The sequence below is a fragment of the Falco biarmicus genome, chromosome Z, assembly GCF_023638135.1.
Source record: "Falco biarmicus isolate bFalBia1 chromosome Z, bFalBia1.pri, whole genome shotgun sequence".
Taxonomy (NCBI): domain Eukaryota; kingdom Metazoa; phylum Chordata; class Aves; order Falconiformes; family Falconidae; genus Falco; species Falco biarmicus.
In genome coordinates this window covers 57791848-57811798 of record NC_079311.1, presented here as the reverse complement: position 1 = coordinate 57811798, position 19951 = coordinate 57791848, and the positions used below count along the sequence as shown (strand labels likewise).

Sequence of the window (19951 nt, the reverse complement as noted above, 5' to 3'; positions counted from 1 at the left end):
TCAATACCTTCTGATTTTAAAAATCCACCATATTTAGATACTACAGTTAATCTTGAAAAATATTTACCCACAACAGCAATGAAGGAGCAGTTCCTATTCCTTTTTATTTTACTTCTCACAAAATAAACACTGTCCATGGTATTATAAAGGTTTCTCAGTCAAGTTTTGCAAGATTAAGACCCTGTCTAATGTCTTTGTTGCAAACTGCAAGACAACCAAGAATATACTTGTTTTTGTCCTACTTAGTGTCATTTTTGGAGGCAGGAGAAAAATCTGCAACAGAAGAAAACGTCCTTCCCCTGGCACACATTGCTGACCCACACTAGGAGTTTTGCCAAAAGAGCTATAAGGCAGAGACTTTGTAGAGCACAAAGAGGGAATGGGAAGTTTGGGTAGATGTCTGCTACCTCACATTTGCTGATAGCATTCAGGAAGACACAGACAGGAAAACACAGTGTATGGGAATGGCCCATGGCCTTCACTACATTAACAAAATTAATGACTTAGTAACAAAATAAAATACAACTAATCAACCATGAACACGCCACAGTACCTAACATAGTTAAATATAAAAGTATTTGATTTCAGTTGAGATAACTGAATAAAAAGCTTCTACTTTAATCTTAGGAGGAGATAGTTACTTTTCCGAAGAAAATGTGACTTTAATATTAATTTAAGTCTTATTTTTATGAAAGATAAAAGAATTTCCATATATTAGATTAATGCTGATCTCCCACAGCAAGGCTTCAAACTAAACAGATTTGTATGCCAGGAGAGCAAAAGTGATATCTTGTTTCATTAAATCTTAATATTCTGTTGACAGCAAAACTTACAGAGTTGAAATTAAACACAATGCTGCAAACAAGGCATGAAAATTGGCTTGACCTATGCTTTATGTTCAAGAATAGTATAGCGTATTTGTGAAACTACTTTTTCCTAAATATTAACTGTTGCTTACACAGAGAAAGCTGACATTTAAAAGATATTTTCACCTTTTTTGGCTTCAGTCTCAACAACCAACCATTTTTGTGTTTCCCCTATTAGCTGTTAGAGATGCAGATGAAAAACTAAACATGCAAAGAAGTAGCAACATTGTAAACAGCTCAGTGGCTACAATAACACTTAACTTTAACGTTACAGACCAGCCACGGTCACCATGAAAAGTTTCATTTCAGGTGAGGCTCCGTAATAATCCAGATCCGTATTTTTATTTTCTCCCTCTGCGTATTTACCTACCCACTTAAAAACATACACATCTGCACAGAGGTGGCTGAGCAACATCGTTCCCACAACAGGCTGGGAGGTCCGCTGTCCCCCCAGCTGGCCACCGCTCGGGCTGTCCCCCTCTGACATGCGGGCACGGACAAGTTACCGGTACAAAGGCGCAGCGCTGCGAGGCGCAGCTTTGCGTTTGCGTGATACAGCTGCCAAGTTCTGCCAGCCGGTGCCATTCCCCCGACCGCTGCGTTCTGGGAGGCTTCACCACCACAGACCGCCCCGCAGCCCACGCCGCCCCCACGCACCGCGCTGCCTGCGGCACAGACCCCCGGGCGCGGGTCCCCCGCTCGTGCCCGCGCCCCCCGCGGCCCAGCGGCCCCTCTCCCCGCCGCCCCCGCCCAGCGGACCCCGGGGCACGCAGCGAGGCCGGGGGCGGCGCAGGGGCAGGGGGGCGGCGGTCCCCTCTCCCCGCCGCGGGCAGCCCGGGCGGGGGCAGCGGCGGCGCAGGCAGGTAGCCGCTTCCCTCACGGCCCAGCCCGGCCGAAGCGAGCCGCGGCGGGCGCAGGGGGAGGCGGCAGCCACCGTCCCCGCGGCCGCACCCTCCGCGGCAAGGCCCCGGCCCAGTCCCGGGGGTGGCGTAAGAGCCGAGGCTGCTCCGGCAGAGGGGACCCCGGCTGCACCTTGCCGTGCCGTGCCCTGCCCGCTCCACCCGCGGCGCGGCGGAACCGGCCCGCGGCGTTTCCCTACCCAGAAGTTCTCCACGAAGTACGCCATCATCACCCCGCCGCCGCCCCGGCCACCAGCGAGCGCGGCCCCGGCCGCCTCAGCCGCCGAGAACGCAACGGAGGAAACGGGCGCCGCGGCGGCGCGCTGCCTTCCCGTTACGGTGCGAACGCCGCCCTCCACACAGCCCCGCCGCCCCGGCCTCGCGCATGCGCCCCGCCGCCGCCGGCCGCCGCGGCCCCCGCGCAGTCGCAGAGTGCCGTGCGCCCGGGGCATGCGCGGGGCCGGGCCCGCCGAGCCGCAGCGGGGCGGGGGGGGGGCGGCGGCCGGCAGTTCCCCCCCACCCCCCTACTCCCCACCCCCCCCGAAATTGTGAGGAAAATTGCCCCCGAAATCTTGAGGAAAGCCCTTCAAAGGTAGTCAGTAACCGCTAGGGAACGGCTGCGGTGGGCGCCGGCGCGCACGGGGCTGAGTGCACGCCGTTCGGCTGGCTTCGCGGCCGGGCGCCGCTGCAGCCCGGGGGGGTGCGGTCCCCGGTCCCTGGAGCAGGCGCTGGCTCGGGCCGCGGGAGCGTTGCGGGTCCAGCACAGCCCACCCTCCCCGCGGCCTCGGCGCGCAGGATTTTACCGTTTCAGTGGCATGCTCCTAAGAATGATGCTCGTCATTTGAAGCCATGGAGGCTGGAGAGCGGTTTACTTCAAACCTTCATCTTCCTCAGCGGCAGTTCAGTTTCCAGACCCTTCGTTTACTCGGTGTAGGTTATCAGCCAGTGGGGTGATGCTGATGGCTGAGCACATCTGTGGTCAGTCTGTACCTGCAGTCCTGCTTTTCAGTGACCGTATTTCGGTATTTTCTTCATGGTGGAGTCGGCACCACTGGGATCCTTCTGAGACCCCAGAGAGTCCTCAATGAGGTGACTCGTTGCCCAGTACAGCAGCGAGGAGGTTTTCATTACTGAGGGCCCTCAAACAGAGGGGCAGGTCTAAGCAGTGTTGGGGGGGGGGGGGGGGGGGGGGGGGGCTGCAGTTCATTGTCCTGTTTTGTGGTAAGCACTTTATCCAGACTTTTATCTATGGTTTTGCCAGCACAAAGCTTTATCCAAGATACAAAATGTAAGCAGCTGGGTGTTCAAGGTCCTGCCTTCCCCCTCATGGGAAACCCTATCTGTTCTGGTTTGAAAAATCTCATCTGCCTCCACCTTAATACTGATGTCCTTCGGCCTTCATTCTTTAAGATTGTAGGTAGGTAAGGCATAGAGCAGAACATTCAAGTCATCTCTTAAGAACCTTATGAATTCACCAACTTAGATAAAATTTATGCTAATTAAAGACATCTGTGAAAGCCAAATTAGCAAAAATGTAGTTCAGAAGTTTACAGAGCTATAAAATTTCATCAAGCAAAAAATTACAAGTTCGGGCAAACAAGACAGCCAAATCTGTATTATTCATCTCAATATACATCAGTGTGATTCTGCATTACAAACTTTCAACTACCTTTACTAAAGATACTTTCATGGAAGATAAACATATCATTCTGAACTGGTATTACAGTAATAAGTAATTGGCTGTAACTTTAATCCATCGCTTCCTGTAGCTCCATGGTAAGTTTAGGACTTCCTTTCTTTCTAGCAGTGTCTCCCAAAGTTTCAGTATATGCAAAGCTTGCCAAATTGCTGATCCCAAGACAGAGAAAACTTTTGGACCTCCTTCACAGTCCAAATTTCAAAGTCCCAAGACTGTTAGATCTGGATCAGTCTCTTGATAATAGCAGTAAGCATGTGCACCGTAATTCTAAACAGTAACGACATGCTGTACGTCTACATTTAAGAAAAAAACTACTTTATGTATCTGTTTACTTGACGTAAGCAAGCAGCCTGCATTATGATCTGAAGGATACAAATACAGTACCTGTGCATTGTTACCTGTAAGGACGTATACCAGGGCAAACTGAGATAAAAGCTGCGTGATCAAAGCCGAAGGTTTTTATTCCGTAGAAGATAGAAAAATACTTTCCACAGGGACAGATACTATGCTATGATGGATGGAGAGTCGGGTTCACTTCCACATTTCATAGAGAAGTTCCCATCTTCCACATTTTCAAAGCTATGTAGTAAAGGAATTCCTTATCTACTGCTGCATCTAGATGTGCAGTAGCTGCTGCAGTGCTGCAGCAATCTATCATCACACAAATATCAAACCCATCCTCAGGTTTTCAACAACAGCTTCCCACAAAAATTCAAGAGAAATGCAAAATTATAAACCTGAGCTTTAATGCAACCTACAGCATAGGTACAGTTATATAGAAAACCACTTTGATAGGGATGATGATCAGGATCAATAGTTACATTCTTAAGGCACACTGGAATTCCCCAGAATAAAATTAATTTCTTAGGAGTGAACTTTCTTTTGAACTCCATAAAGTATCATAAAATTAGCTCTGCCAGCAACAAAGGCCTGTCCTTAAACTTTACCAACCTGCAGGCTGCGTGCCAATCTTGTCAGTTACCTTTTAAAGTAGCACATACTGAAAAATCCTTACTAAGGACAGTCCTGGTATGCACGCTGCTTCTTTGTAGACCGGCCTAGATAAGGAAATCCTAGATTGCCGATTACCTTGCTTTAGGTGCTGCTGGATATTATGTAGTGAGCATGAGTGAAGAAGCAGTTCATGTAGCGTGCCAGTGCCATGGCAATATCCAGCTGGGTATTTCTACACTTTTTCAGTAATGCTTGCATAATACTCAGCAGTGGGTTTTAGTAGATGTCAGCACTCAGGATCTTGCATTTGAATTTAAGTTTTAGTGTAAAGAAGCACACAGAGGTGTGATGGGGGGGCAACTTTATGTGCTGGGTCAATATCCAGACAGTTTATTAAGGTCATTCTAGAAGGTGACAAGCTCTGAGCCATAAATCACATGAGATCTTGATGTTTGTGGGACCAGCTAATACAGTACTTAAAGGCAGAGACTGATGCTCAGTCATACTCAATACAAATTGTTAGGCATATTAGGCAAAGAATCGAGAACCTCATCCAGTGTACAAACCTGTGTGTGTGAATGCCTGCACCATGAATGCTGTGCACAGTACTGGTATGCCTCATCTTACCACCACCCCCCTAACAAAAAACCCAAAAGCACAAAGAAACAAACAAAAACCCCAAACCAACCAACCACCTAACACTTCAGAAGGCTTGAGATAAGAACAAGAAAAAGGATCCAAGGTATGGGAACTAACATCCACCACGTAAACTAGAATTCATCAGGCTGGAAAAGAGATGACTGAGAAAGAATACGATACAGAGGACTCATAAGTAAGAACAGAGGAGATGAGCACAATCAGAGAATTCAGTCAAGCTAGAAGGAAGGAGAAACCGGACAAAGTTTCTAGGTTTCTCTAGACTGAGAAACCCATAATGGGTTACTAAATACAAAGACAGTACCACTTACTCCAAAAGCCCCTGATCTGCAAGTCAGTGAAGCCTGTGAGAATACTTTGTAATAGTATCACTTATAGTACTTTAATTTTATCATCTTCCCTAGGTATTGGCTGCTGAAGACAGGGTACTGGGTTAGGTGGACTGTGTTTGACCCAGTACAATTGTTCTTTTGTTCTTTTTTGTTCTCCTGGTGTCATGGCGGTGGACAGAGAGAAACATTATTTTGATAGCCGTAACTACACAGTAAGTCCTGTATAATAAAACAAACCTCTCTGTTCAATGTTTTCAGTAGCTTTCATGGAGGATCCAAGTAGCTTTCTGGATTACCAGTTTTTCAGCAGAGAGCTAAAAGCAATTCCTCTCCCATTTTTGCCATCTACATAAACGTTAAGGTTAAAGAACCACAACAACAAACCTTATAGCAAGGGTATGAGGAGCTAAGGAGGCTTCTTCTTTGCTATACTAGTCAAATTATATTTCATTAATATAATCCTAGTTTTTGAAAAGTTTAGTGCTGCGAATGAAGAGACGGGACGCAGCTTGATGCAAGCAAGATGTCAATTTATTGTACAGAAGCACGAGTTTATATACACTTTCAGAAGCTGCGCTTTTTAAACAGATTGGTTCTTGAAGCTAAGCATTGCAGGCTAGGCAATCCCTGATTGGTGGTTAACTGCCATCAATTAACAGCAAGGTGTTACCTTTCCTTGGTGCCATCCATTCCTCATTCCCTTAGCTTCTCTCAGCATGACTCACCCTGTTGATTGTTATCTATTCACATTCCTTGCTCTCCCAGGGTTTGTGGCCTACAAGCTCGAGCACATTCCTTTCAGCTAACTGATTGCCACTTTATGGTCCTGATTTGCAGGCCCCCTCCTGCAATTTAGCATTAATGTGGGTGGCATACATGTGCAAGGAGGTATTTAGCTTGGAGTTACCCTCTCAGAAAATCATCCCCGATTCGGCAGTTTGCTCTCGCATCTCAGTTTACCCATCCTCCCATATTTCCAGCCTCTAGTTTTACAAGTGTTGACATTAACTTATTTTCAACAATCAATTCTTTTAAAGGGTGTAGATAATTTGAGATGTGTTATATACACTAAATTGTTATTTGAAAGAACTTGTCAAATAGGATACTACAATTACAGTGCATTTAGACTACAGACATCAGTATGAATGAACAATAAAGACTGTATATTGTATTTTCACCTAAGTTAATTTACGTTATGTTAAGCCATTTGAAAATAGATTATGAGCTCTAGGTAAAATAACTGCATGGAATTATTAGTAAAACCCTTGACACATGAACCTACAACTGAATATGCTAATATTTTAAGATTATAAAAAAAAGAATAAAGAATCCAAATAACTGCCAAAACCGATCCTGATTATTACATTACTTAATTTCACAGTGAACTGCCAAAGACCCAGTTGATATTTAAAACTCTTTCTAAACTAAAGATGAGTAAGAAACTGGATCAGGTAAAATACATAATCTAACACAGCACTTTATTTTTAAAGATAACCTGAAGAAGCTGGTGGAGGTGGAGCCATTTTATGTATCTATTTCGTATACCAGATTGAGAATATGCCTTGAAAAATGCATTTTCTTTTTTTACTGTCCTTGTTAAAAGAGCTACACAAAGAATCTTGACAGGTAAACAGGAATTTATACTGCCAGCTGAGGTACATTCCGAAGATTATTAACACCAGAAGGTGATATAAAAAGTCAGAGTTGTTTACCACTGTGAGGACAAAAGATGGGGAAAAGGAAGACTGAGTGAATTGTTAGCTAAATCCCTTTCAAAAGTCATTTAACTTTGGTAGCTACTGTCACGCTACCTTGTAGGATTTTTAAAAAAACAGGATTATTTTCTAATCAAGCAATTGTACCTGAATACTTGCAGACATTACCCAGGGTTTAATAATTCACTTGCTTACAACCTACACATTACCTTCATGACTAGACATTTACTGCAGCCTTGTTGTACATAAAGTGTAATGAAATCCCACCATAGACAGAAGTTAAAGCTAGAAAAGCTTAGGAAAAAAAAATCTGGGTAGGAGAAAGAGGTTATAATGTTAGCAGCAAATGCAGCCAACTTGAAGTAATTTATTCAAAGGATACTGGGAATTCTCCCACACAATCTTAAGAGAGGCTAGGGCCCTTTTCCGAAATATATGCACAAACTCAAATCATGGTCTAATGAGAGAACGCTGGTGAGATTATGGCCTACATTTGGGGTTGGATGGATATTTCTAACATCTTTCTGAGTTTAAGATAAAACACAAATACTTGCACACACTTACAGAGCCACGTTTTTTACAGTAAGGTCAAATGAGTTTTTCCCAACTTGGTCCAGTAGCTCATCAAAGGTCTTTCAAAGCTAGTAGTGATTTCTGTGTTCTGTTGAAGATTTACAGCAAGTTTCAATGACACTGTTTTCAACATTCCTGGAATTATGTATTCCATTAGGCTATATGATCTGACTCACTGTATACTTAAATGCACAATTCTGTTGATCTAGTCACCAAGCTTGATCCCATCCCTTTCATTACTTCAATTACTTGAATTACGAACCCAGCAGCATTGTTTCACAGTGCGTCACTTGGTGCCAATACTGCACCTTTATTACTCTCATGCTCTGTTGCTGCCAAAAGCATGTTTCATCAAATCAACCTTCAATCAAATGGAAGAATTAGAAAGCATTAGTGAACATTAGTAATGACAAACTGGAAGAGTCTGATGTTTGTAGATTCCATTCTGACTTCAAATAACACTTCAGCCCTGCATGAAAAATTCTGGGAGATTTCTAAGATATTTAGGAGATGTGATTTTTTTAATCTGTATTCTATGTAAGATGGGGAAATAGCACTATAAATTATTACACTATAATACTGTCAAGAAGACATTCAATGGTTAGCTGAATTTATACTGTTGATATATCAACGTATTTGGCATTGTCTATGTTTTAGGCACTTACCTGCAAATATGTCAATCAGTGAACTTGAAGCAGCTTTTTATTTACAGTCAACTATTAAAAATAACCTAAATGAAAAAAGACGTAAATATTTAAAGCATTTGAACTCAGAGAAAAGCAAACAAATCTGAAATGTTTAGAAGAGCAAGCTCTGATTGTGTAACTTCACTTAGTACCAAAGCGCTCCATAGTACGAACCACACAAGCAAGTTACAGTGTCCAGACCACAAAGATCTTCTTCACCCTGGTTATAATATACAACAGAAACGGAAAAGGTGTAGCTGGTGCAGAAGGGTCTGAAGCTAAGCTAGTAAGACTAGATGGTATCTCAGGAAAGTATTCTTAGTACAGCATCATGGAATAAATAGTGCTTTTGTTCTTAATTAAACCAAATACAGCTCATAATTATTACTATACTTAAAGAGGAAGTGCAAAGGTTTGGGAATGAGTTTATGGAAGAGAGTAGATTAAATAATGAAAGATATTAGTCTGGGCAGACTTAAGCCGTCTAGGTAAGAAGCAGCTGTTTGAAATACTGTGAAAGGTAAGACATTTGGTTATGCAGGTCCTTCATTAGGATTGCATGTTAAAAATCAGAATGGCAGCATGTGCAGAATGCACAGTGAATGATTTGCGTTTGTTAGAAGCCACACTATGTGAAAACAACTCTTACCTTTGATTCTTCACAACCTCCATAGATACACATAGCAGTGCTTACTAATGGCAGCCACCAGCTCGAGTGGCTGGAAGAAAGATGTGAACTTCATAGTGTCCTTATCACCTTGATAAAACTCTTAAAGCCTAAGTGCTTATGCAGATGTGCAGACTTGTACTAGCAATGATTTAGAGGGCCTCCTGTCTCCACACACATTGAGAAGCATCCTGGTGTTTCTGCTGAATTTGAAATTGAGATACTGAGGTTTGGTGGGGTTTTTTTTGTTGGTATGTTGTTTTTTTTTTAAAGAAATAAAAGTAGCCAAGATACCTAATGGTTCTTAGACAAACTGAATTACTAGTGATTACACTGGGCAATTACTTGTCCAACAACCCCCTGTTAGACACTGCCATTTTATGGACGAGTTACACAGATGAGTGAATGCTTGTAACATATCAGAGCTGTGGCCTAAGGTTCCAGCTAGCTTCCATCTGGTTTTGGCCCAAAGATACAACAGCTCTGGTGTGCAAGGCCTTCAATAAGGAGGATGGGGATAAGCGAAACTAAAATTAGCTACATCTTATGGCAAAGTACTGGAGAAAATTATGCAACTATCTTACTCTCTTATGCTAAGGTATGTAAAGAAAATACTTAATTCTTACTTCGCCATGCAATCTATTTGTTCTTCCAATGCATTACAAAGCTAGAATGAAAAGGTGCATGTATTTATATGCCTGGGAATATTTTGGACATGGTTCCAAAATGTTCATTTGAGAATGTACATTTCAGAATGAAAAACGTATATGCAAGACAGTGACCATCAATATGTTAAAAAGAAAAAAAACCCCACAATAAGATGACTTAACATTTCCTTTTGAGATAATGATTAAGTTAAAGGAAGACACTGAAAAATGCCTTGTGTCAAGAAGCAGTTCTGGCAAGGAAAGTACCATCTCAGAGTTTTGTTGTAAAACAGTTGGTTGGTTGTTGTTGGATTTGCAAATCCCTCTATTTTTTTTTCCTTTTTTTTTTATGGTCTCAATTGCTATTGAGTTTTCAAAATATGAAACACCCTTCATTTTCTCTATCTGTAAGCCACAGAATCCCCTCAGCGTGTCAACATGAATGTAAAGCTGAAAGACAGCTTGAGAAAACTGCAAATTAAATATGCCGTATGTATATGGACATTCCTTGACAATCATTTCAAGGTAAAAGGACTGGCAAATTAACATTGCTTCTCATTGTGCACATTATCAGGGAAACAAAATTTTATTTGGAATTTGTGTTGGGCACTGGTGTGCAGAATGAAATAATGGAAGATTTAAATGCATTGTTATCAGTTACAGTAATACTGCAGTAGTTATGCATCCAAATTAACCTGTATGTTGTGAACAGAGGGGAAGATGTTAACTTTTCCTGTATATTTAATAGACAAATTTATGACTATCCATTTTGCCAAGTGGCAATAAGAAAAGGAAAAATGGCTAAAACTGTCAGCATAACAGTTCAACATCATTTATTTCCACATTTTAAATATAAATTAAAATCCAACAAAATTTATACCTGAAGCTACAAAATAAATACCTCAATTTTCATTTTATGATTCAAATGAAAGTATGGCAAAAAAGAATTGGTGTCACAAAAACCCTTACATACCATCAATTACACATATATGCATTAATACATGTGCAGTATAATTGCATGTTTTCCTTAAAAAAGCAATTACTGGAAACCACCTCATTTTAAGTCTGCCATTATTCAGATTAACATTTGGGTATCTTTGGGGAGGTTTTGATGGTATATAATGCTAATTTTATGCAAAACAAGGGTAAATGCCTCTGAAAGAGATGTACTTTACATGTTAATACTTTATATAAACAGTATGTTTCATTGCGAGTCATTCTGGGATAATAAAAGCTACCAACATTTACTCTGTGAGCACTTAACACACATACATTTTACACACACAATGTTCCTACAGAAACACTTTTTCATTCAAGTACCTCTTTAAATTAGATGTAATTTGGTTGTGTTTTTTTTTTTTTTTAAGAAACAGAATGACCTACATTGAAACTACAATCCTTTGCACTTCTGCAACCTGACCACAAACTTAGTCATAACATTCATTTCACTTACTGAAGATGACAGTACTTACTCTACTCATCTCGTTTGTATATGCAGATATTAATTAACCTCAGACTCAAAATCAGAGGCCGCAGCTTAAGATCAGGCTCTAAGCTGATAGTAGGAGACTTGAACAAAACATCTGACTGACAGCAGGATGTTCTATCACAGGTACCCCGCAACCTAAGGGGAGTGAGGAGGGCTATAAAAGACTTCCCTCCATCCCCTTCCACACAGCCACCAGTTCAGTCAGTCAACAGGAACTGATCTCTGCTCATCAGCTTGGTCTCTACACACCTACACTGCTATTAACAGCTCCTCTTTCTGGAGGCGGAAACTGAAGTCCTTCATTAGCAGACTTTCAGCTAAATATGCAGCAATTAATACTATAAATTTTATTATTCTAGAAAGCAGTTATAACTGCATTTTATTGAATTTAATCATTACTATAGAAGCTGTCTGTGCTAGGTATATGTAAATCTCCAAATTGTCTACATGCTATTGACCAACTGTTAAATGTTGGAAGAAGCAAACGTAAAATGTTCAAATCAACATGGGTGAATTTTGTCCAGAAAGCTGCTGCTCTTGGTTTCATACTTTTATTTTAGAGACTACTGTATCATAAAGTTACATAAATGGAAGAACAGGTCTTTAAATATTTTGTATTATCATGGTCCCATAAAATCTAGATCAAATTAGACCAAGACCACTGGAAGTTTTGGTTCAGGGTCTTGAATATTTTTAACTTACTTCTAGTTGACTCCTTGTATATTATTCACATTACTGATAGCACAATCAATGAGACTTTTTTTTTTTCCTCCCCTTTCCCATTTGGTCAGACTTAGCAATTACCAGATGTCTCAAACAAAAATACAGTCAATGTACCATTTCTCAGTAGTAAAGCGGCTACCAGTTATCATCCAACAACAGTCATTAATTTCAGTTCATGTAAACCTCCTGTTTCTACACTGCTCTGCCCTCCAGCTGCATGAAGCATCTAAACTGAACTGACCTTAACTTATCCTAGGATAATTTCCTTTCAGATACAATGAAAATCCCTATTCAAAAGACTCCAGAACTTACACCTTTGAACCAGAAGAGTGCACTACTGGGTCAGGCAAAACATAATTGAACATGAAATTTTCATCTTTCATTAAAAATTGGAATGCAACATCTATATTTAAACAACTTTATTAACATAATCAAGCAGTGATTAACATTCACATCTATTATGTCACATCATACAAATGTAAATACAAAATTACTACAGTACAATATATATTCTCTGCATGATCCAAAATATTTGGTGGCCCCAAAAACTCTTTAAAATTCAGCAGCTTATCAAAAATTAAAACCATATTCTATTTAAAATGAAGTTCTGTTAGCACATAGGCAGACTTCAGGAAATATCACTCAATTTAGTACAGTTTGAGAGGTTGCAGGAGGATATGTTTGAAGGAAACAGTCCAACATTGTGGAATACAGAAACATCAGATTTAAAGCTTTCAAGCAAAACTCACACAACCTAAGTTGTCAGCAGAAAGATCCAGTCATCTCTCATTTTAAACTATTTTGTACACTGCATCCAATTTAAGGTTTTTTAAGTTTCTAATATTAGTAAGTCAGACAACGTACAACATAAATACTTATTTCTTCCCATGAAAAGAGATAGTATTACACTGGAGATTTCGACAGCCAAATGAACCTGCTTATACAAATCTTTTTTTCTAATCTCCATCCTTGCAAGAAACACCCCATTTTGTTGCTCACCCAAAGTAAGGAAATAGATACCTAAGGTGAAAGTAGCACAACAGAACCAGCTTACAGGAAAACGATACTATACTGCAAGTGCTGAATTCTTTGAGAAGTGGATTTGGCTTATTTAAAGTATAATGTAACATCACGCAGGGATTCATCTTATAGAGCCATTTTAAACTTCCCTCATATAAGTACATTCAAGTGAGTATCATTATTTTAGCAGAATATACTCGTCAAGGCAAGCAACAAGTTTCCTTAAGTTGCCTCAGTTTCCCATTTAAAACAATAATCTAAAACTGGCTTGCTGCAACCATTAAGTGCAAAGAGTAAGCATCAGTGGCAGACAAAAACTTTTTCTACTGGAGAAGAACACCTGTAAGACTGATGGATGCAAGTCATTCTGGAGAATGCATAGGTGAGTGAAATACACAGCTACTGATCAAGCTTTAGTTATTCAAGATGAGGTTACTGGAAATACTTATGTAATATGTAACAAATATGTATACAAACGACATCAGTGTCTATACTGAGATAACGGCAGGATGTTTTGTCATTTTGCTGTAGAGCTTAACCTTTATCTAAGACAGAAAGTTACTCTTTAGACCCTATATAGAAGCTTTATGCATCTATCATCCTCATGAAAGAGACAGTATTGAAGCAATTAGTGTTAAGTTGCAACTTCTTTCCTTGAGAAAATCTGAAACAAATGATATCTAATATAACGGTGCATTTAAAGCCTTTTTCAAGAAATATTTTTAATTGTTTGAATATGGATGCATTCTCCTCAAGGGAAGAATGTTTTTGCACCTTATGTGTTAATACGTTCAATATGAATAAAATAGGTGAAGCAAGTTGTTATTGTCCCACAACAGAAGGTTAGAGTAAGTTTAAGACAGAGAAGCTGCCCAAATTAAATACATAAACTAATATAATTAAGACACTTTTTTATTAGCATGTGTTCTGAACAAAAAGGGTACAAGAGTATTCACCTGAGATAAAGCTAGTATTTGAATATTTCTAAGTAGCAATGAGTTTCGCTTGAGGAAAGCCACTTGAAGCTTTAAAATATACTTTTTACTACTATACAATATATGCAGTTTAAGTAATTAAGACTGATGCTAAGCTAACATAAAAGTCCTAACAAAAAAAAATTAAAAAAAATCACAGTGTATATCAGTAGTTACAAAATTTATCTGATTTCTTAACTTTTAAAAATTATAATGATTATAAATTTTAAACCCATTCTTCTAAAAGTAATCTTCTGAGTACAAGCTTTAAGGAGCAATAAACTAAAGCATAAGAATTAGCTTATTACAATTTAAATATATACATATTCACTGATTTAGAAAATAATCAAGCTTTGGAAAAAATTTACAAAATTGATTATTTTTGCTTGCACTGGTTAAAATAATGAACTATTCTGATCTTTTTCCCTAAATGAAATGAGCTGTTTCCTGAATGTGTAATGAAAAAAAATTTAGTATTGAACTTCATTTAAGATTAACAACAATTTAGAACTGCCAAAAAGATGCATTTACAAAGATTGTAAATATACTTTCTGTTACCAACTTAGGTTGATCAGCAGCTTTTGTTCACTCTCAGCATCCTTCAAAAAGGGAAACTCAAAACAGGAAAAAGGCATATATAAAAAACAGTAAACACTGACCTCCTGAGGTTCCTACAACAAAAATATTCAAGTAGAAAATCTACACCATTACTTAGCAGCGGCTATTTCTGTAGTTTAGCACACTAACAGCACTTTATTCAGTGTGTAAGGAGCAAATGAAGTAAGCCGTGCTTTTAGCATGCCAAGAGGCAGAAACACTGGAATGTAACAAAGACAAACTCACAATTCTACCAGTAAAAACATTCAGTCCACATTCAAGAACTGTCAAGACTACACCACAAGAATTAAGATGCTTTTTACATATCCCATGATGCAATAATTGAATTATAAATGTTAATGCTGTTTCAGAACTTTTCTTACCTCACATTAAACCCTAAATGGCTTCTGCAAATCTCTGTGCTATATTATGCAATAGGAAATGGTTTATTTGCAGTAAAATATACCATGACAGAACTTACTGATACAAGAGACTACTTTGTCAGTACTGTTTACTTCTGCCTTATTTTAATTATTTTCCTTGCTGTTATACGAGATCAGTTCACATCTGTACAAATACCTATTAAAATATGTATGTACAAAAGTGGCATCCTAAGCTAATCCGGGGTGAGGTGGAGTGGTTTTATTTGGTTAAAAGGGCTTTCTAAATTATTTGGGTAGTTTTTTTCTTCTACAGATTTTTTAATGTCATTTCTCTGAAACTCTTCCCTAATGTTCAAAACACACTCAAAATTAAAGCAAGTTTGGATCTAAAATAACATCCCACCTTGCTAAATTGTAAAGGTTTGGGGTTTTTTCCCTTCCAGAATTTGCTTTTAAAGTGGTTTTAGTGACTACTACTAATTTGCTTCAGAGTTACTAGTTAAGAAGGAATTTTGCATTTGCTACCAAAGCGATGTAATTTGAAAGCAAGTTACCACATGCAATTTTGACCAAACTGAATAAATACTATGTACTAGCATTAGTGAATGTACTTCATACAGTACATGCCCAAACTATTTTTCAGGCATAATCCATTAAAATTTGCAAAGCCAAAAAAAGAGGGGGTGGGGGCATGTAAAACATGCATGCTATCATGCATTAAAAAAATAAAAATAAAAACTCGTTAATGTTCACACTCACACAGCTCAAACTTCAGTGCAATGGCTAAATCATTCAACAGTCGAAGAACAGAACCATGCAAAGAAGAGCAAGTTCTTAAAAAAAATACCAACCAAACAAAAAAACCCAAAACCTGTTATCCAGTATCCATTTTGCAATGCAAAGGTGAGAAACTACATCTACAAAAAGGCTGTTATGGCTTAATTTTGTTTTGCAGATTAATTATGCAGCACTTGAAAAATGGAAAGGTGTGGCATCACCTCTGACCAGCAGAGTTAAAAATCTCTCCATTTTCCTTTATCATCATGGGATACTCTTTAGGCAATCTAAATTATTAAAGACTTGCCACTTTCAGATGGACACAAGATCAAGTGTACCAGTTAGGATTTCACATTCACAGTACTAAGAAAATACACATGGAAGGAAAAGTAAAGGGTTAACTTAACAAGGATTTATTCACAGGAACACATGTAAGTAGAGGGAAAAAAAACCACAACAGAAAAGCTAAACAAATGAAATGAAGAGGATCCAAACCAACTTTCACTCCGTAGCTTTAAACTTGCACCCTTGTGCATTTAACTACATCACAAAGGGCCACCAACATGCGCCGATACAGTGTAGATACCCTGCATTACATCTATTAACTTAAAACATCTCTTTAAGATCATGCTTTGAACAAAAAGAAAGCATAGAAGGTAGTATGTTGAGTGGGAATAAACACAAATATAGCAATCATGTCATCAACTTCTACAATTGTCTTTACGTGCCAACTAACATTTATGCAGCCTTTAACGGGTCTTACCATGTAACTCATTTTTAGAGATTCTGATAAAATCACTAGTATATAACCATGCAGAAAGCACATCACACTGACAGCACAGAGGCAAATATTTTGCACAGCTATATCAGCTTTCCACATTGTGCAGGTTACACACAATACAATATCAATCTTATTCTTAACAGATCCTAAAAAGGTATTTCAAGGCCTAATTGTTAACTACAGTACTTTATATCTATATTCTTAATCAAATAAAAATCCACAGAATCTTGAAAAGGAATTTTAAATGCAGGGCTATATTGAATTGGTAAACTGCAACACAAAACTGGCGCAACATAGGTAAAAGTATACCAGTTTCAATCTATGTGATGCAAGCATGCTACTTTCCCACTAAATTACTTCTGATCACTATGAGCCAGAATGCATGCCCGAACCTTAAACTGCACATTAAGAATAATGCTTTACTCTAGAAATTAAATCTAATGAAGTACAATAATTAAATCATATCCACTACTTTAATTATTTTTTAATGTAAAAATAAAGATGTCAATCTTTCCTTTGAAGTGTCCCTCCCCTTACCCTAAAAATGAAAGGAGTGACTCATTTGGCAGCTTGCAGGTTGCTTCACTTTGTCCAAGTTAACCTTTATTAAATTTACTATGGGGTTTCTATATTGTACACTGCAAGTGCCTGCGCCTAATACAGATGCAAGCTGCATTTTAACTGTACTAACTTCATTTGTGTAGTTCTTCATTAACATGCAAATACCTAGGAATCCCATCAAGCAGGATGAAATAATGTAGAAAACCCTTACTTAAAAAAACATAAAAGAAAAAAGAAAGCCTTTTACTGTTTGCGACCCCCATTCTTGGGTTTCCTTTATTGTGCGCAAAATAGTTTTCCTCTTTACATATCCCTATGATTCAATTACATGGTTCTTATTTTGGTACAATTCCCCATAATATTCCAGAATGTGCTGTTTTGTGACTAGATTCTTTTTTTTTTTTTTTCTTCTTCACATACAGTGCAGAGTTGTAATAGGAGACAGATTTCCACCCACAAAGGCTCCAGATGTTAAAACATTTCCCAACATCGACTTAATACAGTGACGGCAACACCTCCCTCCCGCCCCTCCCAGTAGGGTTGGGATTGTACTGTATTCCCTACTGGTTTACCCTTCCCCCCAGTAAAGGGTAACATTTTCCCTGGGTGCAGAGGCTCCCTCATAGTCTCCCAGACTGAAGGACCTGTAAAAGAAAAAGATAAAGGTACAATTATATCTTATCTTTAACCTTAACTGACAAATCTGTGCTTAAACAGAGGTTTTTTGCCTTTTTTAAGCAGTAGGCACCAACCTTTAACTTAAAAATGAATTAACACCTAGATTACACCTTCTAAGTGTGTTAAGAGAAAAGCCCATTTATATCAAGTAAATTATTATTCATGAAACAATGTATGCTTTAAAGCTACATTGACAGTTCACTATTGTGCCTAAGCTTGGATTACAGATAAAACGAGTCCTATATATTCTCACAAGCTTTTCATAGCACAAACTTAAGAGGTAGTGATGACACTGAGAAAGAATATTAAACGTATCTGCTACTGACCTGACAACTTTACTTTTAGGTAGATTAAACAAGATAGCCATAGATAGTGTCTCCTCAGTTCAAACTGAAGATCATGATGAATTCTATCACTTTGGATTCCTCTTCATTAGGAGAGGAAAACACCTTTATGCCAGAACTAGAACGCCCTCATTGATAAATGTGTAAATATTTGACATTGGTTTATTTTTAATCCATTGTTCAAATCAAACATACAGTTCAAACAGGATTTCTTATGTCACTGACTTTGAAAAAAATCTTAGGCTGACTTTTAAATAGTTGTCTATTCAACAATAAATGAGAAGAGAATTGCATGATTCACTCACATATTTTCAGTATAAAAGTTCTACAGCAAGTATCAAATTTATACTGAATGAATAAACTCAATTCACATTCTTTTTTGGTTAGTGTAACAATCTCTTCACAGTATCATCTACTTCACACGTGGGAAATTTGCTTTATAGTGTGCACAGATAGCATACAAAGCAGGGTAGTATAATATAATTATTCTAGAATGCACTGTCACTTTTCTTGGCTGAAGTTGAATCATCCTCTGCACAGAACAGTAACAATTCTGAATTGATGCACAAAATGGAACGTGGCAATAATAAACACAACAGCCTCCCCAAAACAGCATGCTCTACAGTTACAGCAGTTACAGATCAGCATAACATCTTTTATTCAGTGCAAAGATCTAGTATGCGATTTGGAGCATACGGGACCTCTCATAGCTGAAGTGCATCAACAAACTTGCCTTCCCAGCCTAAAGGAATGAATATTCCTGCTTAGACAACACCTGCCATCTACTAATTCATAAGACATAAGAGAGTATGATGGCTTGAGGATCATGTTCATCACTTGGCTTATTAAACTTGAACTGTCACTTCGTTATACCTACACTTCCAGTCTTATCTTGATAGACTATCCTGTGTACGATACACTCGTCTTTTTTCCTTCTTTCTCTCTCTCTCTCTGTAATAATAAAATACAGGATCAGACAACTGCTTCTGCTACAGCTACCATCATTTAGGTATACTATCATCCCACTTTTTTTTCCTTCTTATGGGTAGGGAAGATATCCAGTGTATCTGAAAAATTCTACTCTGATTCATATAATGCAAACAGGGAGGAAGTCTGTCATACAGCTCTTGTTACCAAAGATTTGTGTCCTTACCTCTAATTATGGGACTGCAGCTACAGTGCATGAGGTTAAACTCCATAGTAAGCTGCAAGGCGCTCTTTTAAGGGAAGAGGAAACTGGTCAGAGAAACGCCTCCAATTCTCATCCCCAACTTGATTTTTAAATCCATGAAGAATCTACAAATAAGAGGGGGGAAGTCAAAATAATCACTAAACAGAGGTTACATTATTTATGAGCAACATATGCAGTAAGCCACAAACTGCTGGATCATACATCTGTCCATTTGAATTCTCCAATTTAATACTGAAATGCTACTAAGAAAGAAAGAAAGTCTAGTAATGTCTTTTTTAACGGAAATGTTTCTTTTAAGGGTGACAGATGGAATATAGCTGTCCACACAAAATTAGTGTGTGTATACATACCTATATGTATTTTTAATGAGTAAGGTGACTTAAAACCTAGAGATAGGCCACTTCAGAAGGCTAAATATTTCATCAATTAAAATGGCTTACATATGTTAAGATTACTGTATTCATGTTTCTTTTCAAAATGTGTGATATACTGTGGGAAGAAACCTGAGCCAAATCTGCAGCCAGCACTTGAGAGAATGAATACCTGTTAGCTTTAGCACAGATGCAAAAGCATCCGCTGAGAGCTCTGTTTTTTCCATGGAATCTGTAAGACTGTCACTGAAAATGGAAGCTGTTAAAATCTTTTGTGCTTTGAATTAACAGGGATCCACAGTCAGTGGTAGTCAAAAGCCAGTGAGAAGGGAAAAAAAAAAAAATATTTACGGGTTTCAGTCTGGA

At 38.7% G+C, this 19951-nt stretch overlaps 3 protein-coding genes across 9 annotated transcripts in view; 1 reads left to right on the top strand and 2 right to left on the bottom strand.

Moving 5' to 3' along the window:
• FCHO2 (FCH and mu domain containing endocytic adaptor 2) overlaps nucleotides 1–2588 on the bottom strand; it is a 100131-nt gene extending 97543 nt beyond the window's left edge. For 3 of the 5 annotated variants that reach the window (XM_056323661.1, XM_056323662.1, XM_056323665.1), the window contains exon 1: nucleotides 1966–2150. In XM_056323661.1, coding sequence (XP_056179636.1) covers nucleotides 1966–1995 — 30 coding nt within the window. In that variant the 5' untranslated portion in view covers nucleotides 1996–2150. Of the gene's footprint in view, nucleotides 1–1965; nucleotides 2151–2568 lie in introns of those variants that run through there. The other 2 variants (XM_056323666.1, XM_056323664.1) reach the window with 2 other exon arrangements.
• Nucleotides 1–19951, top strand: part of ZNF366 (zinc finger protein 366) — a 214968-nt gene that overhangs the window by 11280 nt on the left and 183737 nt on the right. The window lies entirely within an intron of this gene.
• Nucleotides 12312–19951, bottom strand: part of TNPO1 (transportin 1) — a 59699-nt gene continuing 52059 nt past the window's right edge. For all 3 annotated transcript variants that reach the window (XM_056323658.1, XM_056323659.1, XM_056323660.1), the window contains 2 exons: nucleotides 19176–19318; nucleotides 12312–17644 (listed from right to left, as the gene is read on the bottom strand). In XM_056323658.1, the coding sequence (XP_056179633.1) occupies nucleotides 19211–19318 (108 nt within the window). In that variant the 3' untranslated portion in view covers nucleotides 12312–17644; nucleotides 19176–19210. The remainder of the gene's footprint in view (nucleotides 17645–19175; nucleotides 19319–19951) is intronic.